Source organism: Rhinoraja longicauda, chromosome 20 (genome assembly GCF_053455715.1).
Source record: "Rhinoraja longicauda isolate Sanriku21f chromosome 20, sRhiLon1.1, whole genome shotgun sequence".
NCBI classification, from domain to species: domain Eukaryota; kingdom Metazoa; phylum Chordata; class Chondrichthyes; order Rajiformes; family Arhynchobatidae; genus Rhinoraja; species Rhinoraja longicauda.
The window spans coordinates 6,422,305-6,449,149 of record NC_135972.1 but is presented as its reverse complement, the minus strand read 5'-3'; the positions used below and the strand labels follow the sequence as shown (position 1 = coordinate 6,449,149).

Genomic DNA, 26,845 nt, shown 5'->3' with positions numbered 1-26,845 from the left:
TGTGTAGAACGTGTTCCTCGTTTAACCGCTCGGCCTTGCAGTTCCGTCTTTAACCGGGCAAGGATTACACGATGCAGACCGACTGGCGTCCAGTCGCCCAGTTCAATGTGGCCACTCCTGGGCAGAGAGTGGACGCTTGGCAACCCAACCGACCAAGTTGTTAGTTTGGAAAGGCTCGCCAGATGCGATTTCTCGCTGAGGTCGCCCACCAGTCGCTCCCCAGACCCGGCTACAGGTTTGATTTGATTTTATTGTTGTGTTTCAGAGCGCTGTCCTCAGTTGTCGCCTTGGGAGCGAATATCATTTGCAACAAGATCCCCGGACTGGCGCCCCGGCAGCGGGCGATCTGTCAGAGCCGCCCGGATGCCATCATCGTGATCGGCGAAGGGGCACAGATGGGAATCAACGAATGTCAATATCAGTTCAGGTACGGCCGCTGGAATTGCTCGGCCCTGGGGGAGAAAACCGTCTTCGGACAGGAGCTACGAGTGGGTGAGTAACACAGACCAAAGCAGCCCCTGAATGGTGATGGAAACTCACCAGAGCTCAAAGCAATTTGGGTGGGGGGGGGAGAGGAGGGAGAGGAGGGAGAGGGGGGAGAGGGGGTCTCCAGTCAAACTGTTGTTGTCGCCTGCCACTGTATGTTTGTTTTTTTTTTCCTAATCAGATGTGCAGCACTTTGGTCAACGTGGGTTGTTTTTAAATGTGCTATACAAATAAAATTGACTTGACTTGACCTTACAGGGAGCAGGTGTTTCACACACTCCCCGCTATATTTTAACACCGTCACCATTCTGACTCTTTACTCGGCAGTAGTTGTTGTGAATATTCTGCGTTGCACACTTCTCGTTGTTACCTCTAAACACTGCGCACTAGAACTTGGATATTGCCCATTTATGACCTGCAGACTGTGTTAACAATATCAACGCGAGTATCGCTCCGACCGCCCCTGCAATCTCAGCAACACACCTTCCACAACAAAGGGGACATTGTTTCTGCTCAGGTGCAGGAATGTCTGGCGAAGGTGATAGATGTGATTGATATTCCCTGCTTCCGTCCCCCGCCAGTCCAAAGGCACAAAATATCGACTAACCGGCCTGTCTGAAGTGAACCCAGTGCATTTACTGTTGCTAAACCAAGTTCAAAGGAAAGGTGCGGACAGATGACTTACAGCGATGGTAATAATGCTCGCTGCTAGAGTCTGCCCAGCTACTTGCGCACCACTGACAATTTCCGTTCGGAAAATAGAAAGCACCTGCCTGGGGGATTCGTTGCACCTGAATGTACATCAGAACTGCACCGGATTACGCAACGCGGGCTTCTGCGTCTAATTTGTTACAAGGCGGAATAGGTAACCGCCGGGCTCTCGAGAAAAATACAATTGTCTTTTATTCTTGCATGGCGTGTGTGCGTCATTGCATTGGCCAAGCCAGTACTCCGTTGCCCATCCCAGGCTGCCCTTGAGAAGTTGGCGGCGAGCAGCCCTTCCTGAACCGTTCCAGAGGTACAGCGGCGACGTACCAGAATTCTCTGCCACAGAAGGTAGTTGAGGCCAGTTCATTGGCTATATTTAAGAGGGAATTAGATGTGGCCTTTGTGGCCAAAGGGATCAGGGGGTATGGAGAGAAGGCAGGTACGGGATACTGAGTTGGATGATCAGCCATGATCATATTGAATGGCGGTGCAGGCTCGAAGGGCCGAATGGCCTACTCCTGCACCTATTTTCTATGTTTCTATGTTGTTAGTTTAGCAGCTCCAGGATTCTCATTCAGCCGCTGTCTGAAAGGCAAGATATCTCTGTGTGGTGTTCACTTGTTGAACACACATGGCAGTTTATTGCCCTGCTCGCTCGAAATCTGGCTTTGTGATTGTCGCCTGTACCGAGGTACAGTGAAAAACTTTGTTTTTGCATGCTATTTTGAAAGCATCCGATATATGTAATACTATACATAGATACAATCAAGTCAAACTCCAATACAAAAGGTAGAACAAAGGAGAAGACACCGCGTGCAGAATAAAGTTCTCAGCATTGTAGCGCATCAGTTCCAGAGACAAAGATAGACACAAAAAGTTGGAGTAACTCAGCGGGACAGGCAGCATCTCTGGAGAGAAGGAATGGGTGACGTTTCCGGTCGAGACCCTTCTTCAGAAGTTCAGTTCCAGAGACAAAATCCAATGTCCGCAATGGGTTGGAGGTGAATGAGACAGATGTACCCATTTTCAAAAGCCCGATAACAGAGGGGAAGAAGCGGTTCCTGAATTTGGTGGTGCCTGCTTTCAAACATACAGCACGGAAACAGCCCCTCCCGGCCCAACTTGCCCACATTGACCAAGATGCCCTATCTACACTAGTCCCACCTGCCTGCTTTTGGCCCAAACCTTTCCTCCAAACCTTTCCTATCCATTTACCTGTTCAAATATCTTTTAAATGTCATAACACCTGCCTCAACTACCTCCTCTGGCATCCCGTTTCACATACCCACAACCGTCTGTGTGAAAACAGATCCCTCAGGCACCAGTTACACTCCCCAGGGGCCTGCCAGTCACTGGGAATGGTCCAAGTTCCTGTCCCCCTTGACGTGGGTGCAGGGGTGGAAATAGTCTTAGATTTTCGGTGGCAAAGGCTGTGGATTTGGAGGCTGCTGTTGAAGAAGGTTTGCCAAGTTGTGTTGCATCATTCAGAGAATAGACACTGGTGGAGGAAGCTGTAACTGCTCGACAGGATGGATGGGAGGGAACGAAGCAGCTGTGTGTATGGGGCAGCATCAAGCTTCTGAGTTGTTTCAGCTGTAATTATCCAAGGCAGTGGATGGTAGTCCATTACTCTCCAGCATTGTCCCATTAGATAGTTTCAGGGAGTTGGTGGGTGAGTTACATGTTGTAGCCTTTGACCTGCTGTTGTTGCCTGTTATTGCAATACTTCGCATTGTTTCTATATGTAACACACATTTTATATCTGGTTATTCTAATTACATTCTTGCCGTGAGTGATCCTTCCCATCCACCTCCCTTGGATGTTAATCATGAAGATTTTTTTTGTGGTAATGCTAAAGGATATCAAATTGGTTCGTTTTCTTTACCTGGGGCCAGCACTTGAAAAATCACAGACCGCGTGTTGCCCAGGCCTGCTGGGGAGTGGTACAGCGACACAACTGGTAGAGCTGCTTCCTCACAGCACCAGGTTCGATCCTGACCTCAGGGGCTGTCACTGTGGAGCTTCTACGATCTCCCTGTTGCTTCTCTCCGGGTGTTCTGGTTTCCTCCCACATCACAAAGACGTGTGGGTTTGCAGGTTAATTGGTCTTTGTAAATAGCCCCTAGTGTGTAGGGAGTGGATTCAAAAGAAGGATAACATAGACTAGTGTGAACGAGTGATTGCCGGTCGGTGTGGAGTCAACCAAAGAGCCTGTTTCCATGCTGTATCTTTCAATCAATCAGCCAAAATACTTCACAAGATCTGGTAGATAATTCATCATATATATTAATCCCTGGGAGCTGAACTGCATTAACATATTTAAGTTAAAAATATATCATAATGGATCAATGAGGGAAAATTAATTTTAGACACCAATTCAAGAATGTTTATCACAAATAATACTCCACACACAAACACTTAATGTACAGGGGTTGAATCACTGAGCAATTTGCTATCTTTGCAAAAGATTGTAACTTATTTTGTCAATTGTAATGAAGAAATACAAAGTCTTTGAAATGTTTTTAAAAAAACTAACCTGAAAAGCTGGAACATCGCCCTGATCCTCATGAATCTTTAACGTGACAGAATAGTAATACTCTTTTTTTTAAATCAGCACCAATGTTACCAAAATAAACCTTCGCCATGCTACTATTTCTAACGTACAGATTGCTGTGCCCCCAGGTTTGGTGAATGGGGCAGACCTGGTGGGCTGAAGGGCCTGTTTCCACACTGTCTTTTTCTGCTGTGATGTACAATTGCTTGCCATGAGTGAGTGAAAGAGTCAAAACAAAGTCGCCTCCATTGACAGATCTTTCCTTGTAAAAGAAATGCAACCTTTCAGGCACAAGTAATAGTGGTGTTAAAATGTGGGTCAAATCTTTGCTTCCAAATTCTGCCATTCAACTATTCAAGTAGAAGTAAGTCTTGGACTTACAAGAGAACTTACATGAGGACTTATGTGTTGCAAGGCCATGATTTACAGGCATCTTCCATGGGGTAAATCTATCACTGTTCTCATTTACTGGACTCTCAATGGAGTCCAACATCAAGGTCCAGTCTTGTTGGGATTCTCATGCAATGTATTGAAGAATCACCATTTAGTTCCTGCTGCAGATTAAATTTGGCAGAGGATGTGAAACAACGCGGGATTCAATGGGGATTCCAGGCCTGCATATTATGAGCCAAAGTGTAAATTATGTTTAGATATATTTGCTGTTGTTTCACATTTTTAATTAAATATTGTAACAAGTTTCGAAAAAAGTAAAATTGAATTTACTTCAAATTTAAAAGCTTGAGTTTAGTTTATTGTCTCGTGTACCGAGGTACAGTGAAAAGCTTTTGTTGTGTGCTAACCAGTCAGCGGAAAGACAATACATGATTACAATCAAGCCATCCAGTTTACAGATACATGATAAAAGGAATAACGTGAATAACATTTTGTGCAAGATAAAGCAAGTAAAGTCCGATCAATGATAGTCCAAGGGTCTCCAATGAGGTAGATCGTAGCTCAGGGGTGTTCTATCATATCATATCATATATATACAGCCGGAAACAGGCCTTTTCGGCCCTCCAAGTCCGTGCCGCCCAGCGATCCCCGTACATTAACACTATCCTACACCCACTAGGGACAATTCTTACATTTACCCAGCCAATTAACCTACATACCTGTACGTCTTTGGAGTGTGGGAGGAAACCGAAGATCTCGGAGAAAACCCACGCAGGTCACGGGGAGAACGTACAAACTCCTTACAGTGCAGCACCCGTAGTCAGGATCGAACCTGAGTCTCCGGCGCTGCATTCGCTGTAAAGCAGCAACTCTACCGCTGCGCCACCGTGCCGTGCCTGATAACAGCTGGGAAGAAACTGTCCCTGAATCTGGCGGTGTGCGTTTTCACACTTCTACACCTTTTGCCCGATGGGAGAGGGGAGAAGAGGGAATGGCCAGGGTGCGACTTGTCCTTGATCTTGAACCGACTAGTTCTTAAATGTCTCAAAATGTCAGAGATGTAAAACACTCTTAAGTTTAATGGCAATAGACAATAAACAATAGACAATAGGTGCAGGAGTAGGCCATTCAGCCCTACGAGCCAACACCGCCATTCACCGTGATCATGGCTGATCATCCACAATCAGTACCCTGTTCCTGCCTTACAATAGACAATAGACAATAGGTGCAGGAGTAGGCCATTCAGCCCTTCGAGCCAGCACCGCCATTCAATGCGATCATGGCTGATCACTCTCAATCAGTACCCCGTTCCTGCCTTCTCCCCATACCCCCTCACTCCACTATCCTTAAGAGCTCTATCCAGCTCTCTCTTGAAAGCATCCAATGAACTGGCCTCCACTGCCTTCTGAGGCAGGGAATTCCACACCTTCACCACCCTCTGACTGAAAAGGTTCTTCCTCATCTCCGTTCTAAATGGCCTACCCCTTATTCTTAAACTGTGGCCCCTTGTTCTGGACTCCCCCAACATTGGGAACATGTTATCTGCCTCTAATGTGTCCAATCCCCTAATTATCTTATATGTTTCAATAAGATCCCCCCTCATCCTTCTAAATTCCAGTGTATACAAGCCCAATCGCTCCAGCCTTTCAACATACGACAGTCCCGCCATTCCGGGAATTAACCTAGTGAACCTACGCTGCACGCCCTCCATAGCAAGAATATCCTTCCTCAAATTTGGAGACCAAAACTGCACACAGTACTCCAGGTGCGGTCTCACCAGGGCCCGGTACAACTGTAGAAGGACCTCTTTGCTCCTATACTCAACTCCTCTTGTTACGAAGGCCAACATTCCATTGGCTTTCTTCACTGCCTGCTGTACCTGCATGCTTCCTTTCATTGACTGATGCACTAGGACACCCAGATCTCGTTGAACTCCCCCTCCTCCTAACTTGACACCATTCAGATAATAATCTGCCTTTCTATTCTTACTTCCAAAGTGAATAACCTCACACTTATCTACATTAAACTGCATCTGCCATGTATCCGCCCACTCACACAACCTGTCCAAGTCACCCTGCAGCCTTATTGCATCTTCCTCACAATTCACACTACCCCCCAACTTAGTATCATCTGCAAATTTGCTAATGGTACTTTTAATCCCTTCGTCTAAGTCATTAATGTATATCATTAAGAGCTCTATCTCTCTCTTGAAAGCATCCAGAGAATTGGCCTCCACTGCCTTCTGAGGCAGAGAATTCCACAGCTTCACAACTCTCTGAGTGAAAAAGATTTTCCACATCTCCGTTCTAAATGGCCTACCCCTTTTTCTTAAACTTTGAGAGGTCAAAATCTGTTGTTACACTTGGGGGTTGGATCATCACCCAACACTGCATGGATCTCATGGCCATCTCAGTATTGCAGGCAGACAGTAAGGAAGGACCTGCACACATGCCCTGTACAAGTGCAGGAGTGTTGATTCTGCCTGGTGAGTTGGATCCAACAGATTTTGGACCAATCGCTATTTTTTAATACATATTACCAGTTCCTTGGGGATATCTTTTGAAATTTTAATTGAATTATGCCTTTGAAAGCTCGGACTATCTTTGATCGGCCTTTACTGGCTTTACTGGCTTTATCTTGCACTAAACGTCATTCACGTTATTCTCTTCATGTATCTGTACACTGTGGATGGATCGATTATAAACATGCATTGTTTTTCTGCTGACTGGTTAGCACGCATGAAAAGCTTTTCACTGTACCTCGGTATACGTGACAAAAAACTAAACTCAAACTCAACTCAAAGAATGTAATTATTAAAATATTGAAAAACTGGAATAACTGACATACTCCACACTAATTTCGGACTGAGTGAGAGATGGAAGATGATTTGCTTCCTCTTCAGATTTGTGATGGCTGTCTTGTTTGGTTAATGACTTGTTGTTACTGTATCCATTATTTCCTTGGTTTTATTTTAATCTTGAAGGTTGAACAATGGCAACATGAAGATGATTAATGTCTGAGAAGATGAAAACTTGGGCATTCTCTGTCAATGTGTGTCCTCCAAATCTACTGAAATGTCTTCCCTTTTGGGCACTGTCTGTTACCAAAGACCACTAACTGTATGTCTGTCAGTTGCTTGAACATTCCAGCAACAGGCAGATTGGGAACTTGTTGCTTGTTGCTTCCTTCTTCCATTTCACAACAAGCAGCTCTGACTCATGCCAGCAGAGAGAACGGACATGAATTAAATAACATGGCTTTCAGATGTGTAACCATTTACAAACATTGTATGACAAAAATCTGAATAAAGGTCAGGTATCCAATACTACTTATTAGGCAACTCGATAGAAAATGACTGTTCCAAATAATAGTTTAGTCGGGCTCAATTGTTTTGAATCATAAGATGTGTTAATCATTGAGAAATGTTTGCTTAATGTCTTTAAAAGGAACAAATGTGTAATAAAACCAGACAGCAGATTACATTTCAGTGTTTCAGCTGCAATGGTACCTCCTGCAATCAATTTAAAATTATTGCTACCGACTGAGCATTGTTACAGAATTACTTTTACAGAACTTTCTACTCACTTTCTTGATTAGAAATTTAGTGATGTCAAGACAAGACAGACATGCTGTACAAATGTTTGCTTATTACCTTTTCAAAGGTAAATAGTTTACATGTTTTGCTCATGCTGAGCCAGCACCTCAGTTCTGAGAACATCGCAGTGAAAGGATGGGAAGTGTAGGAACATATCGGTTTATTATTGTCACTTGTACTGAGATGCAATGAAAAGCTTATCTTTGTATGTTAGCCAATTAAATCAGATAATACTCTACATAATACAATCAAGTTGTACACAAATACAACAGGTAGAACAAAGGGAAAAGTACGAGAGTGCAGAATATAGTTTTCACCATTGTAACACTTCAGTTCCAGAGAAAATATCCAATGTATGCAATGGTGTAGGTTGGAAGATCGAGACTATACCCTAGCTTATGGGAGGACTGTTCAGATGTTTGATAGCAGAGGGGAAGAAACTGTTCCTGAGTCTGGTGGTACGTGCTTTCAAGCTTTTGTATCTTGTGCCCGAAGGGAATGGGGAGAAGAAGGAATTAAACAAATATTTACCATATAGAAATTAACCCAAATTCCTGATTAGTGTCTTTTGCTTTAATTATGTCACTTGTACTAGTGAGATGGAAAGAATTAAGAGGAATCTGAGGGGCATCTTTTTCACACGGGGATGTGGCCTCTTCAATGCCTTGTATTCAATACCCTACCACTGTGCCACACGGTTATTTGAGCAACATTGCTGTACCATTTTCTATCATTGTTAACGGTTTTGGTTGCTTAGAATTTATATTGCATCTTTTGCTTTGCATTCTAGCCATTGGGCGGTAGTTGTTCAGAAGCAGGTTAAAACAATCCAGCAATTCCATTGTCTTAACCAAAACCCAAGTAGATCCCTCAAGATTTTTGAATGTCCATACTAACTTGCTGCTTTTGATCATTAGCACAGTAAATTGAACTACTTGGTAGCCACTAGCTATATCTAATAGTTAAAGATTAATAACAAGCTTTAACTCATGGGCAGAAGATGCATCATGAGATAACCCAATTATAGCAATACTACAGGAAACATACAAACCTGGTAATATAAAACAAACATAAGGTCTTCATGGGATTGCTAGAGTTAAGTCGATGGAGCGTGTTATTCTGCCGCTGTGTGTTTAACTTCTTCAGCACCTTCAAAACCACAAGGACTAGTTTCTCTAACTGAAACTTTTAAATAGTTTAACAATAGTTTCTGTAACTTTCATAACTACGCAGTATCAAGGATCATTTTGATGCCATTTAAGCTTATTCGATGGCCTTTTGGCTCCCTCTGAATGGAAATCAACTTAAATTTGCTTTTTATCCACTGTAAACACATGTATCTTTTGAAAGACAATCGCTTTAAAGTGTTTTTGTCAAGGCATGAAATTCATCTGGTAAACGATTCAACGATGTTTCAGAGTCTTATTTAATCTATCAGTGCCAGGGATCAAATACTTTTAGTAATCAATATGACAAGATGACAAGTGCTTTTGTTTAGTTACAAAAACTACTTATCAGGCATTAAACCTAAAACTTAAACACCTTTGAAGCATACAATTGATCCTCAAACCTTTGGTAACAAACATTTGCAGAAGCACCGTCCTTTTTCACCCCTGCCATGTAAGCACAAAACCCTGCTGTAACCAGATGAAGACCAGCATAACTGGTGCAGCACTGTCTGTAATCTATATGAAATGTCAAACAGAGCCATTAAAAATTATACAGACGTCCTAATAAATTCATTATTTAAAACAAATACATCCAACTGAAATGCTAATTGTTTCTTCAACTATTTTCAACATTTTCTGCTTTTATCTTTATTTCAGATTAATTATATTTTGCTTCTGCATTAAATAAAAATTTAACTTTTTTCATTTAATAGTTAATTTTTTAATTCATTTCATTGCAGAACTCAATTGAGCTGGCTATATGATGCTGTACTATATACTGTGCTACAATACTGTACAAAACTGTATAACATCAAGATTTTTTCCTGCATGAAGTACTGTAATGTCTAACCTAATGCTGATGCTCAGAATAAAACTATTTTAGGATAAGCCTTGCAACATCATAAATACATTAATAATAGTGTGTGGCATCTGAGTATGGATTTTTGGAACGTTGCACCTGTTGCTTTGAGGCTGAGCAGAACCTGAGTTGCATAAATGACAAAATAAACAAGATGTCAAGGAGAAACCTGACAACACTGTGGTGTAACAATCCGTGACACAAGATTTTAAAAGGTGAGGAAATTCATCACAAAGGGCATATCTTTATAATACACGTCCACCACCGATATTCCGGCAGCCTTGGATTCAGAGCCTAGCTGGATTATCTGTTTTGTCGGACCAACAGATCAATAATGTTAATTTTAAATACAAATTTGTAATGCTCTTAAAGCAAAGTAAGATTTTGGTATATTGTAACACAATTTAAGCATTTCCGTTTAGAATTTAGAGCTGCAACATGGAGACAGGGGCTTTGGCACACTGAGTCTCGCTGACCATTGATCACCCGTTCACACAAGTTCTATGATATCCTACTCTCTCATCCACTCTGCTCACAATAGGGACAATTTTACAGAGGCCGATTCTATCATATCGTATCTCTCTACCGTACCAACCCCCACATCTTTAGAGCACTCTGAGGAAGCCCATGTTGTCACAGGGGGAACATGCAAATTCCCCACAGACCCGAGGTCCATTTAGAACTGAGATGAGGAAAAACTTTTTCAGTCAGAGAGTTGTGAATCTGTGGAATTCTCTGCCTCAGAAGGCAGTGGAGGCCAATTCTCTGAATGCATTCGAGAGAGCTAGATAGAGCTCTTAAGGATAGCGGAGTCAGGGGGTATGGGGAGAAGGCAGGAACGGGGTTCTGATTGAGAATGATCAGCCATGATCACATTGAATGGCGGTGCTGGCTCGAAGGGCCGAATGGCCTCCTCCTGCACCTATTGTCTATTGTCTATTGTCAGGATTGAACCTGGGTCTCTGCCACTGTGAGGCAGCAGCTCTACCAGCTGTGCACTGTGCCGTCCTAAACTATAGTAGTTTATTATTTTGTTACTAAAATATGACTGAAGCGCTATCTTAGTACTATACTAAATAGTACGATACTGCATGAAACGGTAATGCTCCCATACATGTTACAAGTAGTTAAGAATTGAACGGCAGGATGAAAAATATAAAGGACTCTGGTCATTCTCCAGACCATCCTGCCTAATGTTAAAATGAACATATTATATATCATGCTACTGCAAAACACAAAGTGCTGGAGGAACTCATCAGGTAAGGCAGCATCTGCAGAAGGAACAGGTGACATTTTAGGTCGGGACCTTTCCTCAGAACTAAAATGTCGCCAGTTCATTCCCTCCACAGGTGCTACCCGACTCGCTGAATCACTCCAACACTTTGTGTTTTGCTTAAAATTCCAGCATGTGCAGTTCCTTGTGTCTCCATATACTGGTTTGGGTTAGAGTTACTTTTTGTGTTCAGCCTCAAGATTCTGGATTACCATGGGTGGAGTTAGGTTGCAGCTGATGTTTTGTCTGTGTTTTGATTAGGTCGTGAATGATTTGCATTCAGCGAGTTTCTTTCAAAACAGAACAGCATAGAATGTTTCCAATAATTCTCAGAACAGCTTAGCATAAGATGGTTTACAAATTATCGTGTTACATATGGTCGTCTTCAACCTGAGAATTTACTTGGTGTATAAGCTGCACTTTATCCTTATTCCAGCACAAAAATAACAAGGGTAAACATTGGGAGCCAATGTCTTTCAGCAAGCAGGAGGAGTTACGACGGAACAGAACCTGTTGTGAGTTAGGATACCAGCATGTTGCATGCACGCGAGTTCATGGAAATAAAAGATCAACAAGATGTGCATTTTGCAGTCAAACAGAAAATAACAAAGGCACGGCTAAAGGTCTCAGCACTTGAACCGAGGCAGGTGATGCTGTAGAGAGGAAAGAGACAGCCATTTTGGTGGCAGGTTAATAGTCATAGTCTTACAGCACGGAAATGGGCCCTTTATCCCAACTTGACCATGCTGACCAAGATGCCCCATCTACGCTTGTCCCACCTGCCCATCTTTGGCCCATATTCCCCTGAACCTTTCCTATCCATACTCTGTCCAAGTATGTTTCAAATGTTATTATAATACCTGCCACTACTACCTATTCAGCCAACTTGTTCCATATGCCCACCACCCTCGGTGTGAAAAAGTTACTCCTCGGGTTCCTATTAAATCTTTCCCCTCTCACCTATGTCCCCTGGTTTTTGATTCCCCTACTCTGGGTTAAAGGCTCTGTGCATTCAACCTGTCTATTCTCTTCAAGATTTATACACCTCTATAAGATCACCCTAGCCTGCCTAACCTCTCCCTATAGCTCAGGCACTTGAGTCCTGGTAACAACCTTGTTAATCTTCTCTGCACTCTTTCCAGCTTGGGTAATGTTGTTGGAAGTTCATCTCAGGGCAAATAATGATACCAAAGTGAAAAGCAAGTCTCGGTTTCAGACTGTTGCTGGGCAGAAAGATGGAGTTAGTGGTGAAGGGCCAGTATTGAGGAGAGATTGGGAGAGTGCAAGCCAAGATCAGCTCCTGTGTTATCAAATGACAGCGCAGTCTCAATGGAAGACTGGCCTATCCCTGTTTGTGTTTCCTATGTTCTTCTTTATGCCTGGGATCAAAATCAATGCCTTTCGTTTCCCAGTATTTGATTGCCTTTGGTTCAGCGTCCTCTTTCAAGTTGTACCTTTCTCACACCTAATATTTATCTTCTTAGTGAACAGCTTGCCAGGCTTGTTGGAATCTATGCTTTCGAGGAAGATGATTTTTACGACAGTGTTGAACGTGTCAAATACTTACAACTCCTGTTAGTTGGATTGTTTTAGATCAAACACCTGCTTAAATTCCTGGGATGGGTGATTGTCCATTTGTGTTAACACACTGGGCCTACATTCACAAGAGTGTTGAACAGTGAGAGGCGAACCCATTGAAGCACACACAAAGAAAACATTTTTTCACAGAGCTTGACAGGGTAAATGTAGATGTAGGGAGTTTCCCCAGTCTAGGGTGTCCAGACGTAGGGAACCTGGTCTCCCGGTAAGGGTTAGTCATTCCAAACTCACATTGCCCAGTCCATCACGGGTACTGGCCTCCCCACCATTGACGGGATCTATAGGAGACGCTGCCTCAAAAAGGCAGCCAGCATCATCAAAGACCCCGACCACCCTGACTACACACTCATTTCACTCCTACCTTCGTGAGGAAGGCAGAGAAGCCTGAAAACCGTGACCACCCAGTTCAAGAACAGCTTCTTCCCAACACCATCAGCTCTTGAACTCTACACAACACTAATCTCAATCATTAACTTCTATGGGCTGTCTCTAGTTGCACTAAGGACTGTGGTTTTTGCATTAGTATTAAGATTTTAATTTGTTTTTGTGATTATTATTTGTGTGCCTTGTGTTTCCTGCCCTGTGAGGCTGCGACAAATAAGAATTTCATTGTTCCGCTCTTGGTACATATGACACTGAAACACTCTTGACCTTGACTCTTGACTTCACTCCGAGGGTCATGAATCTCTTGAGTGCTGTAAACAAGAGAGCTGTCTATATATTCTGTGGCTGGGTCTATTCAAGGTGGAGAGTTTGGATATTAAAGGAATGAAGAGGGATGTGAGATAAGTATAGGTGGTTGGTGTTAAGGTTAAAGATCCAACACGAATAGCAAAGTTAGTCTGAGGGTTTGAATGGCCTAACGCAAAAAAAACATTTAATTATGGCAGACTGTGGTAAAGGCATCTGTCATTATATTAGATTGCCTATTGTGTGAGTGAGGGATAGCACTTCGTGGTGGGTTAACAGGGTGAACTGGATAGCAATTGCCCTGCAGGTTAATTTGCAGGACAATTGCCCCACCACCCCCCAACTAATACATCAACAGCATTTTAAAGCCTTATACACCATGTTAATGCTGCAGCTGAGAAAATAACGTCTGTTTAAAGTTTTATCCCAGCACCAGTGAAAGAAATGCAACTATGGTTAGGACATGTTTCCTGATTTATTCAACACCCTGACCCATACAGTCTCCAGATTAAGAAGTATTCTGTTAGTAAAGAGCAGAATACAAAGGGAATTCCTGTTCCTTAACCTTATTAGTGCTTCAAAGTTACAGATTAACAGGAGATCAACAATATATGTTTTTAACATTTTGCATTGCAAGATCGTTGCATTCTATCTTCCCATTGTTCAGGGTTTAGTTTTACTAGGATTACTTGTATTTGAAATTCTCCAAATTATTAAGTATAAAGAAACATTGTTCAATATACAAAGAAAGCACATTTATATGTGAAGTTAACAACTTGACAGTAGGATTATCAAAAGAAAGTTGATATATTCAGCCTGACAAACAGATGGTGACTGGTCACCAAAACAGATTTTATGGAATGCCTTAAAAGAGAGAAAACCGGGGGTGAAGTGTAACATTATGAAGGGAATTTCGAGAGTTTGGGGCCGAAGGGTCTGAGTTCATGGTCACCTTTCGTTGAGAAATTAAATTGAGATGTGTAATGAAAAATCACAGATATCTTGGAGATTTGTAAGGCTGAAATAACATCCAGTGGCAGTGCATGGGCAAGGTCAAGAAATGACTTGAAAAGGATGTTTAGTTTATTACTGTCACATGTATGGAGGTACAGCGAAAAGCTTTTTTGTTGCAACTATCCAGTCAAGACTGTACATCATTACATTCAAGCCGTCTGCCGTGTACAATTAAAGGATAAAGGGTACAATTTTTAGTGCAAGATAAAGTCTGATTAAAGACAGTTCAAAGGTCTCCACTGAGGTTGATGGTAGGTCAGGACCGCACGCTAGCTGGCAAAAGGACTGTTCAGTTGCCTGGTAATAACTGGGATGTAACTGTCCTTGAATCTGGAGGTGTGCATTTTCAAATTTCTGTACCTCTTGCCCGGGGAGAGAGAGGAGAATAGGAAGTGGACAAGGTGAGAGTAGTCCTTGATTATGCTGGAGGCAACATCAAGTCAATGGAAGGGAGATTGGGTTGCATGATGGTCTGGGCTACGTTCACAACTCTCTGCAATTTCTTGCGTTCTTGTTCCCAAACCATGAGGCGCATCTGCAGAAGCTGGTGAGAGTTGTTGGGGACATGTCGAACCTCCTAAGCCTTCTAAGGAAGTAGAGGCGTTGGTGTGATTTCTTGGCCAAAGCTTCAATATGGACGTGAGATTTTTAAACAGAGATATTGCTTAATTGAAGTAGGTCAGTGTGCCCAGGGGTGATGGTGAATGGTCTTTGAGAGTGAAAAATATTGGAAGGAGAGGTTAAAATGGCAAATTAGTGGAAGTTAGCGCAAAAGTGACAGGTCCCACATGGTAAGCAGGTCCTAAAAGTTAAGTGACAGAGAAATAGAGCCTGCTGGCAAATTGAATCCTGTACGGGCTTGGAGATAGGTGACCAAGGGTATTGGTGGAAGGTTGCTTGTCTAATTGAAAGTCTGTGACCAGTAGTGTACCATGGGGATAGGTGCTGTGAGATTAGTGATAATGTGTGGGAACAGGCCCTTCGGCCCACTGAGTCTACGCTGACCAATGATCACCCATACACTAGTTCCATCCCTCACAATAGGGATAATTTATAGAAGCCAATTAACCCTAAATCCTGCACGCATTTGGAATGTGGGAGGAAACCGGAACACCCGTAGGAAACCGACAGCACCCGTTGTCAGGATCGAAGCTGGGTCTCTGGCGTTGCAAGGCAGCAACTCGATCACTCTGCTGCAAACTGATTTGCTAGTGAATGTGGAGGAATGATGAGCAAATTTGTGGATGACTCAAAAGTGGTTGTGTTGCGTTTAGCGAGAAAAGTTTTCTAAGATCAAATCTAAAATTGGACTGAGCATTGGCAGACGGAATTTAATCTAGACGGTGCGAGGTGACACATTTTCAACATTTCCATCTTTCCAATCTTTCTAAAATTCAGCTTAAGATATCCGCTCATCTGTTTTTAGATGTAGGATGATTTGTTTAGCAATTTAGAGATGGTGGAGGGGATTAAGCAGGGTTTGGTGATGCGCAGATGTTACTGGTCACTGAATTTGTCGAAGATGGTACTATATTTTAAAATGAAGTTGTCAAATACTGTCATGGTCATACAATGTGGAAACAGGCCCTACTGCCCAACTTGTCCATGCTGACCAGGATGCCACATCCACGCTTGTCCCACCTGCCCACATTTGGCTCCTATCCCTCTAAACCTTTCCTATCCATGACAGGATTGTCTGAATGTTCTGTTAAATAAACATTGAGGAAAACTTTAATACAGTTCTTTGTACTATAATGCTGGAAATAAATACAGAGAAACACTACAGGATGTCACAGGCAATTGTACTATATCTTTCTTCCCTTTGTGCCTTTGTGCAGGATTGTGTCTTGTTACATATATCCAATGGCGTTATTTATGCACTAACAAATAACATTTTCATGTTCGATACAGTATTGTGTCAAATACTGTAATGGAATATTGAGTATATGATATCTTGCAGAGAATTGCAATATTGTAATAAATACTATGGTGATGCACATAATAATTATAATAAAATAGTTGATCTAGAAATTCTTTTGTATGGTGAGTATGCCTTTATGCACAATATAAAGTTATTTTACCTCGCTGCTAAACGGGATGACTTCTTGTTTCATGTATCTTGTTGTGTTTTATAACTGTTGGCAGACGAAATTCCCTCCTAGGATAAATAAAGTTCTATCGTATCGTATCATGTCATGTCCACATTGTAGACTTGTGGAGGTTTCTTCTTGGTCCTCTCTGCATTTGCAGCACGCACACTGATGTTAAGTGGTGTACCATGCATGTCTTGATCATTCATGGCTCATAAACAGCAGACATCACTTGCACTGAAGCATTGAGACCTGCTTCCATGTTGTATAAAGAGGATCGGTCTTACAAAGTCCACTGCTGGCGAATCTGTGCCACTCTTTTGTGGGCAGGTCCTCTTTAAATATTTGGCATTCTCTTCACTCCCACCTACTTTCCTGTTGCTGCTCAAGTCATCCTGTGCCAGTCAGACACCCGACATTTCCCCTGTCCTCTGATTGCACCCCTGTCTCCTGAACAATGAAAACATTTTTAACCAGATGACGTTTCAGGTCAGACCTTTACTTCAGACTGATGGACAAATGACATTTGGGGTCAAGCAGGGTCCTGACCAAACATATATCATCTATTCACTCCTTCCACAGTTGCCGCCTGATCCGCTAAGTTCTTCCAGTACCTTTTTTGTTTTGCCTCAAGTTTAACACTGTTAACTCTCTTCGCATATGGCCCAAATGTTATGTTGTTTCTTTGTTTAAGTCCCACCTTCACCATTCGCGTTACAACTGATTAAGATGGCTGGCAGCTCTCTAAGTTTTAAAGCCGAGCCTTCACACCACACTCATTCCTGGTGCCTGTTTTACCGCAGTGCCAATCAAGGAAGCTTTGCACAGGTGCACTCTCTAATTTGTGGTTAATTTCAATATGTTGGCATGGTTTTCCCTGGCACAAAAACCTTGGGATACCTTTGTCCTCTCAAGCTGGAAGCACCTTCTTGGGGTAAAAAAAAGAATGAACAGGGGATGGGCGGCACATTGGCACAGCGGTGGAGTTGCTGCCTTACAGCACCAGACCCATGGGTTCGGTCCTTACTGTGGGTGCTGTCTGTACGGAGTTTGTACACTCTCCCCGTGACCGCATGGGTTTTCTCCGGGTGATTCGGTTTCCTCCCACTTTCCAAAGATGTACACGTTTTTTAGGGTAATTACCTTCAGTAAAATTGTAAATTGTCCCCAATACGTAGCATTGTGCTAGTGTACGGGGTGATCGACGGTGGGCACAGACCCGTTGGGCCAATGGGCCTGTTTCTGTGCTGTATCTCTAAAGTCTCAGTGAAATGGCTTCTGGAAAAAACTCCTTGATATGCTCTGCAAGTAAACTGTAATGAGGTGAAAAATCATGATAGTGACGTTGATTCAATGAACGTGTCTTAAAAAGGACGCTTTTGTGCAGTTTGTTAGAAAGGACTTTTGTTTCAGGTTGAAGCCGTTTCAATTGTATTCTTGAAACCGAGCTTCACCCAGAGCTGTATCTCGGTGAGGGCAGATGAGTATTATTGAAACACTGTGTACTCTAATTCCTCCATGAAACCCAACCAACACCATTGACAGCTGATGATTGGAGCTGGATTGGGAAGGAAAGAAGGAGCTGTTGATCCAATCCTTGTTGTCCAGGAAAAGCTAACAGGTCACAATGTGCTGGAGTAACTCAGCAGATCAGGCATCATCTCTGGAGAACATGGATAGGTGACCTTTTAGGTCAGGACCCTTCTTCAGACTAAAAAGGTGTCTCGACCTGAAACGTCAACTATCCATGTTCTCCAGAGATGCTGCCTGACCCACGAGTCACTCCAGCACTTGTGTCCTTTTTGTTTGCAAAATGGCAACTGCATCTGCAGTTCCTTGTGTCTCCAAAAGCTAAAGGTGGTGAGCCAGCGAGAAGTGGGTTCCTTATCAGGACTCTATTTTCAACCCAGTGTTGGCCTAATCGCACAGCAGCCATGAGATCCATGGTTAATTGTCATGATAAAAGGCCAGGAGGGGAGGGGAGGGGAGGGGAGGGGGGGGGGGGCTGGTTCAGTCATTCATCCTGAGTAAGGCATCTAGTGCAAGAATGACGGAGATGGAGGAAGGGTGGCAAATATATTGAAAAATGACCAATTAAGGTGCACCACTGATGTGGTCCTTTTGGTCTGGAGCAGTGAAGCCTGAAGGAGATCAAAGTTCTCCGGGGCGCGGAGCCAGCCTGGTTGCAGATTGCGAGGCATTGTTACAAATTTCTATTTCCTTGTTAGATTTAAAGTAAGTTGAGGTAATCTTGTTTGAAATAAATGTGGCAAAACCGGTTTTAAACACTTCAGACCTTTCACATCCATCGGGTTTGTTCAAGGTGCCATGGTATTTTCCCATAGGTGTAGATAATTTATTCCAGTGGTCCTATTGGCTGGAGAGCAGGAACTAATCTCCAACTGTGCTTCAAGAACTCAACTGCAAATTCTCATGGTGCAAACCAGTGCTTTCTTAAAGGCACAGTGACAGACTTCATTTAATGCATATAGTATTGGAAAATGTAAGTCATATATTGCAGTCATAGAGTATGGAAACAGGCCCTTCTGCCCAACTTGCCCACATCGACCAACATGTCCCGTCTACACTGGTTCCACTTGCCTGCATTTGGCCCATATCCTTCCAAACCTGTCCTATTCATGCACCTGTCTAATTGTTTCTTAAACGTTGCGATAGTCCCTGCCTCAACTTCCTCTTCCGGCAACTCGTTCCATACACCCACAACCCTTTGTGTGAAAAAGTTACCCCTCAGTTTCTTATAAAATCTTTCCCCCTTCACCTTAAACCTATGCCCCCCTGGTTCTTGATTCCCCTACTCTGGATAAGAGACTCTGTGCATCTATCCAGTCTATTCCTCTGATGATTTCATACACCTCTATATCACCCCTTATCCTTCTGCGCTCCAGGGAATAGCCTGCTCAACCTCTCCCTATAGCTCAGACCCTCGAGTACTGGCAACATCCTTGAAATTTTTCTCTGCACTCTCACCCTATGCAGTATTAGAAAATGCAGAGAAACTGGCCATTCAGTTGGTTTGTGCCAGTTCATGCCCCACAGTTCCCTCCTGCCTCTATTTCACCCAGTCAGAATATTGTATCTTCTTGAGCAAAACACAAAGTACTGGAGTAACTCAAAGGACCAGACAGCATCTGTGGAGGGAATGGATAAGCGACATTTCTGGTCAGGTCAGGTCAGCTTTAAAACATTGCCTATCACTCTGAGGAAGGGTCCCAAACTGAAACATCACCTCCCCATTTTCCCTTCACGGATGCTGCCTGACTCGCTGTTACTCTGGCACTAAGAATTTTGCTCAAGGTTCCAGCATCTGCAGTTTCTTGTGTCTCTATGGTTTCTTATTCCTGGAATATGATTCAGCTCAATTACCTACCCTTTGCACTTAACATTCCTGCGGTAAAAGAGATCTCTCATGAAATCCTTACCGTTTTATTAATGAATGCCTTGCATTTATCAACACTGCTGTTGGCTTCCACCACAAGCAAAATCGTGGCATATTAATCCCATCCGACTACTTCAGACTATTAAAGACTGAGTTTGAATTGTTTTAACTTTACCTCTATTCTTTTTTACAATATTGACCCCTGCCAGCATGCAGATTATCCCAGCCATAGTCTCACCAAGGTTTGATATTGTGTTGATATGCCTCCTCTTCTATTGATTCTTGTTCTCCAGAAATCCCAATGCTTTGTTAGTGTTTGGTTTATTGCTGCAGGAAGGAACTGAGGATGCTGGTTTATACTGAAAATAGACATAAAATGCTGGAATAACTCAGCGGGTCAGGCTGCATCTCAGGATAAAAGGAATAGGTGATGTTTTGGGTCTGAAGAAGGGTTCGAACCCGAAGCATCACCTATTCCTTTTCTCCAGAGATGCTGCCTGACCCGCTGATTTACTCCAGCATTTTCTGTCTATCTTCGTTTATTGCTGCCTTGGCACCATTTATTAAGAGACACCCTGAATGGTCAACAGGTAGTGCCCAACAATATGTGGAAATAATAATATTATGTTATCCATTTGAACAGTAGCAATAATAAGTGAGTCATTTACTTAATTATTTCATGCCCCAATATTATTTGTAGCTTGCCTAATGTTCAATGTGCTGTAAATTAAAAGCAGAACTGATCTCTAGTTATTTTATCCAAATTGGTTTGTAGCATAGTTTCTGATAATGCATCTGGAGACAGATATCTGTGACCAATCCCCGTTGTGCATTGACTGATCTAAGTGCAGGAAAACAGAGAGGACGTCTAATCCCATTTGGCCATTTGTAGCATTGTACAATATAGCATTGAGTAATTTACGTTCTGGACCTCCACGTTCTGTGCTTTGGTGTGTGCTGACTCAGCTGCTGCTTATTTCAAATAAGCCCATGGATTCAGCCCATTGAGTCAATGCCAACCGTCAATCACCCGTTCACACAAGTTCTATGTTATCCCACTTTCTTATCCACACCCTACACACCAGGGGCAATTTTACAGAAGGCCAATTAACCCACAAATTCTTGTGCAGGAAGGAACTGCAGATGCTGGTTTAAACCGAAGATAGACACAAAATGTAGGAATAACTCAGCTCATCTCTGGAGAGAAGGAATGGATGCTGCCTGTCACTCTGAGTTACTCCAGTACTTTGTGTCTAACCCACAAACTTACATGTCTCTCACGATGTGGGACAAAACCGGAACAGCCGGAGGAAACCCGCGTGGTCACAGCGAAGACGGGTCCTGACCTGTAATGTCATCTGCCAATTCCCTCCTCAGGTACTGCCTGACCCACTGAGTTCCTCCAGTACTTTGTGTTTTGCTCAAGATTCCAGATTGTATCATCCGATGCCATCGGTCTCCTCTTTGAAATCTCTTCACCACCTATTGTACTTGAATTTGATTGTATTGATGTATAGTATTATCCGATCTGATTGGATAGCATTGAAAATAAAGCTTCTCACTTTACCTCGGTACATGTGCCAATAATAAACTAAACAAGCCATTGCTCATCAAGGGGGGATGTGTGTGTATGTGGGAGAGGGGGAGAGTGAGAACGTGAGTGTGTGTGCTGATTATCAGAGGAGTTAAATAGTTATTACTGTCGCATTCATGATAGTTTCCGTGAGTCCCAGACCAGAATGAATAGACAAAAGGACACAATGTGCTGGAGTAACTCAGCAGGTCAGGCAGCATCTCTGGAGAGCATGAATAGGTGACATTTCTGGTCAAGACCCTTCTTCAGTTAAAGAGGGAACATCACATATTCATGTTCTCCAGAGATTCTGCCTGATCTGCTAAATTACTCCAGCACTTTGTGTCCTTTTGTGTCCTAACCAGCATCTGCAGTTCTTTGCTTCTCTGGAATGGATTGGAAAAGTCTAGAGGGATATGGATTAAATGTGGGCAGGTGGAACTAGTGTAGATGGGGCATCTAGGCCAGCATGGGCTAGTTGGGCCAAAGGGCCCGTTTCTGTGCTTTATGACTCTTATGACTCACCTCCAGCTACAGCTCCACTGCTACCTCCTCCCGGCCTGTGGTCTACTGCAGGGTTTGCTGTTGGGGCCTCATGTAACCAGCCTGTCGCTTGCCGCCAGAACTGCTCTTTCCCCTCTTGATCTTCTGGAGTGAAAACAAAGGAATAAAAATACTCGGAGAGCAAGTGAAAGTCTCCCACTGCAACCTAAAAGAAAATCGTACCATTTCAACATCCGTTTTTTTCTATTTTCCTCGCTCTGTTGCTGGGGACAACTGCTTGGCATCCACTTGGAGAGTGAGTTGAATGACTTAGCACATTGCAAATTGCAGACACAGACCTGTATGCCACCACTGTATAATGTAGCATTGAAGATAAGTACAGAGGGAGGTCCTTGTACTAAAAGCTGCCTGGGTTGCTATCCCCTGGCAAACAAAACAATTGTGGCTGGCACTGAATTCGTGAATTGTGTTGAATGGCCCAATCACAAAGATTCCATCAAAAGCTCTGATAAAGAAGCCAAAGGTTTTCCGTCACATTCTACTAGAGCTGACATTCATTCTGTCTCCTTACCAACAGAGAAATCAAACGGCTTCACCCGTTCTTTCACACGTGCGGACATTTCAGTATCATACAAAACACATTGCGACTCTTGAACAATGGCGGCAGACCATGTATTCTGGTCTCTGGTCCACATCCCTCAATATCACCAAATATAACCATATCCTGAAGGTTCGATAAAATGGAGGCACGAGGAACTGCCGATGTTGTTTTACAAAAACAGACATAGAATGCAGGAGTAACTCAGCGGATCAAGCAGCACCACTGGAGAACATGGATAGGTGATGTTTCGAGTTGGGATCCTTCTTCACACCCTTCTTCAGTTCTGACCCGAACCGTCACTTATCCATGTTCTCCAGAGATGCTGCCTGATCTGCTGAGTTACTCCAGCATTTTGTGTCTTATCCTGAGGGTCCAGTTTGCTCATCAAGGGAACCAGTGACATCTAGTGGGTGAAAGCAATCATCTTTTCCAATTTTCTTCCATTCCCATGCGTTAACGAAAGGGCCATGTCATTGCTTAACTTTCTGAAATATCCTTGGGATTCACATGCATTGGAAGTGCTGATTGTTGTAGTGGTGTGTGTGTGTGCCAAATCAAGACCACTGACAATGATAATGTAGGTCTCCAATTCTCAATTATAGCAGACGATTTTGAGAAGGTTATATTGGGATAAAGAAACAACTTTCATTTATATAAAGCCCATTACATCAATAGTCTGCCTCGACACTTCACAATCACTGAGATATTTTTGATGTAGTCACTGTTGAAATTGAGGACAGGAGACGGCTCATTTCTAGGGGCGGCACTGTGGCTCAGCTGGTGGAGCCGCTGCCTCACAGCGCCTGAGAACTGGATTCGATCATGACCTCGGGTGCTGTCAGTGTGGAGTTTGCACGTTCTCCCTGTGACAGCGTGGGTCTCCTCCTGGTGCTCCGGTTTCCTCCCACATCCCAAAGACGTGTGGGTTAATTGGCCATCGTAACCTGCCTCTAGTGTGTAGGAAAGTGGGATAACAGAGAACTAGTGTGAACGGGTGATTGATGTTCATCGTGAACTTGTTGGGCCGAAAGGCCTGTTTCCATGCTGTATAAGCTAAACTAAATTGATCTATACAATAAACTTGCACAATGAGATAGATGACTATCGCTTGCTTCACATTCTTCATACATGGGGGTTTTTGATGGTGCGGAGTTACTGAACTAATAAATCAGAGGCATGGTCAAAGATCTGAGCTCACTTCTTAGCAGAGCAGTCACGGAATAAATTCAGTACATAATCTGGATTTTGGAAGAAGATCAAATATTCTTTGTAATACGAACCACAGAAACTGCAGCATTGATGTCAAATCCATCTGTTTCACCAAATGCCATCCTTAAGTGTGACTCAAAACCTGGCAAGTTTAACTCTGAAAACGCAAGGAACTGCAGTTGCAGGAATCTTGAGCAAAACACAAAGTGCTGGAGGAACTCAGCGGGCCAGGCAGACCAAGAATAAATGACAATAGTATAATCATTATTGCCAATTTTTGTCCTGCAAGTAGTGGTTTGATTTGAAATTCTGAGGTTTACTTTTGGTTCTGGAGGGGTATAAAGAGAAAAGTGAAAGAGGAAGTGCTGGTCATCTAATTCCCATTGAATTTTATTTGATCAGTTTAAGAGATACTCTGGTGTGAACCAGTAGAATTTTGCTGGGCTTTGATCGTGCTTCTGAAATTGTCCAGTATTCCAACCCTGGGTTTTTTCTGATGTGTTGAAATGTTTGCATTCTGGCGTAAATAAGACCTGGCCTTTGATGGTGGTTGCCAGCTCTGAACAGCTGACATTTGCCTATTTAAAAAGCAACGAGCTTACAACTTCTGTGTGCACAGTCAAACACGGAAATTTCAGACTTGCCTGTTGTTGGTTGGCGTTTTATGTTACAATGGGCTCCGCTGCTGAAATCCCAGAGGAATTAAAATGACAGAGCTGCAATCTCTGATATTCCACGTGACTAATTTTGGGGAATTGGTTCTTGGGCCCTGTGCCATGTTGATAGTCATACAGCATAGAAACAGGCCCTTCGGCCCAACTTGCCCATGTTGACCAAGATGCCTCATGTATACTGGTCCCATCTGCCCGAGATTGGCCAATATCCCTCTGCACCTTTGATCTTGTTTGGCCCATATCCATCTAAACCTCTAGATCTCATTGATTTAGGAAATTGTAGTGCTATGGAGAATTTAGGAAAGGGATATTTAGTTGTTTTGTTTAAGGTTGATTTAATGTGTTCAGTGGATTTTTAAAATTAAATTATTTCACGTGTAATAATTTTTGAATGTTTTTGAATGTCAGAAAGCTGAGGATGTGAATTTGCTGGTTCGAAGCTGACAGCACAGTGTCAGCAGAAGGACTTCTCTGTTGCATAGTTTGAGGCTGTTTTGTTGCTGGACTCTCGAATGCTTTGAAGTTCAACCTCAAATTATTTTCTCTGGAGTGTCGGAAACTGAGGGGAGACTTGATAGAAGTTTATAAAATTATGAGAAGCACAGATATGATAGACAGTCAGATGCTTTGTCCCAGGGTGCAAATATCAAATGCTCGAGGGTATAGCATTACAGTGAGAGGGGCAAAGTTTAAAGGAGATGTGCTGGGCAAGTCTTTTACATGGAGGGTGGGGAGTGGCTGGAACGTGCTGCCGGGGGTGATGGTTGAAGAAAATACGTTCGTGGCATTTAAAATTCTTTCGGATAGGCGTGACGGAGGAAATGGGTTATGTGCAGGTAGTTAAGTGAGGGTCTTGGCAGCATGTTCAACACAGACCTTGTGTGCTGAAGGGTCTGTTCTACGTTTTTCTTAAAGTATTTAATACTTAAAATAAAATTATAATAAAATAAAATTATGATTATAATTTAGCATGCCAATAAAGGGATGAATAAGTAACTGGTTAAGATATATTCACAGTCACAGGGGTAAATGCACATGGAGTATGACAGTTTCTATTTGACCGGGACCTTGGAGAAGTTGCCTGTTGGGAACAAGTGTGATGATGTCACCATGATTTCTTTCTCAGCAAAATATCTCTGCTAAACATGTTTTAATTCAAGGTGCCCCTTTCAATAGAAGCATTTGAAACTGTTTTTGTTTAATCTTTCTCTCCTACAGCGAGACAAGGTGCAGAAATCATTGGCACAGCTTGACGGGGCTGTTGAGGGAATGACCTGTTTCTGTGCCATGGTATCAGGAGGTTAATTGACCTTGATGATCAGTTTGGAGCCACCAGCTGTTGTCATTGCGGTATCAGTACCATTGAGTGATACCTGATACCTGCAGCCATGCTCCACTCTGCCAGCTCTTCGCTGAACCAGCCAACAGCTTCTTACAATTGTTCAAATACCTTTCCCTTTCCTTATGACCTACGTGATTAGCAATTAAACACTCCACGGTTGATGCTATTACTATAGAAGGCAGGTTTTTTCTCGTAACATTCTCATTGCTGAAAGAAATTGAAGCCAAATCATTAAAATGTATTCTGGAAGCAGTGAGATTTTAATCTTAGGGCTTGTGGAATCGAGGAATCCAGAGAGCATGCAAGAACAACGTACTGAATGTGGATGACCAGCCGTTTTCATATTGACTAGTACAGGCAGGAAGGGTCGATTGGCCTATTCCTAATTTCTTTTTCTTTGCTGCACTGAGTTGTGCAGTACAATGTAACTTCAGTGGAATCGTGTGTCGCAGTTGTTCATGAGAAAACCCTTTTATTTTACTTTCTATGTTGATTATCATAAAGCTGATACATGTCAGATCACCATGATATGAAGGATTGGCCAGATTGTTTAAACAGCTCACTGGGAAATGGGAAAGCATCTGACTGAAACAGAAAACAACTAACAATTTTACCTTGACAGCTTTAAGTGTGTTGTGAACACCTCTGCCTCGTTCTACCTTGTGCAACACACATAACTTTTCTGTTACCCTTCACGGATTTGGATACTCTCAATGTAACACACTTCCAATTTATTATTTTGTATTTCTAACAACACAGAATGAGCCCATTTGGCCCATCACATTCCTGCTGGCTGCAGAGAAGTCGCATTCACTCTTTCTTTACTTCTCTGTTTGTCGTGTTTTGCCCAATGCATTCCAAAGTCTATGTAATAGTGTGACCTTCTTTGGTCTTTCTTTTATGCTCTATTTTGAAAACTCCTCAAATCATTCAAACACCTCCTGCCTTTTATGAGATTCCAAGGGTTGCAGTCCTATTTTTCCAATGCCTCTGCCTCGTGGGCTAACAGCTTTCTTAGCTGTATGATCAACCTCAATCTTTCCATGTAATAACAAGGAATTGCAGATGCCGATTTACCAAAGAAAGACACAAAGTGCTGCAGTAATGCAGTGGGT

General features: G+C 42.8%; 1 protein-coding gene across 2 annotated transcripts in view; it reads left to right on the top strand.

Moving 5' to 3' along the window:
• LOC144603526 (protein Wnt-7b) overlaps window positions 1-26,845 on the top strand; it is a 60,728-nt gene that overhangs the window by 852 nt on the left and 33,031 nt on the right. For both annotated transcript variants that reach the window (XR_013548632.1, XM_078416843.1), the window contains exon 2: window positions 266-492. Coding sequence is in view for 1 of the 2 variants with exons in the window: in XM_078416843.1 (XP_078272969.1) it covers window positions 266-492 (227 nt within the window). In the remaining variant the exon portion in view is untranslated. The remainder of the gene's footprint in view (window positions 1-265; window positions 493-26,845) is intronic.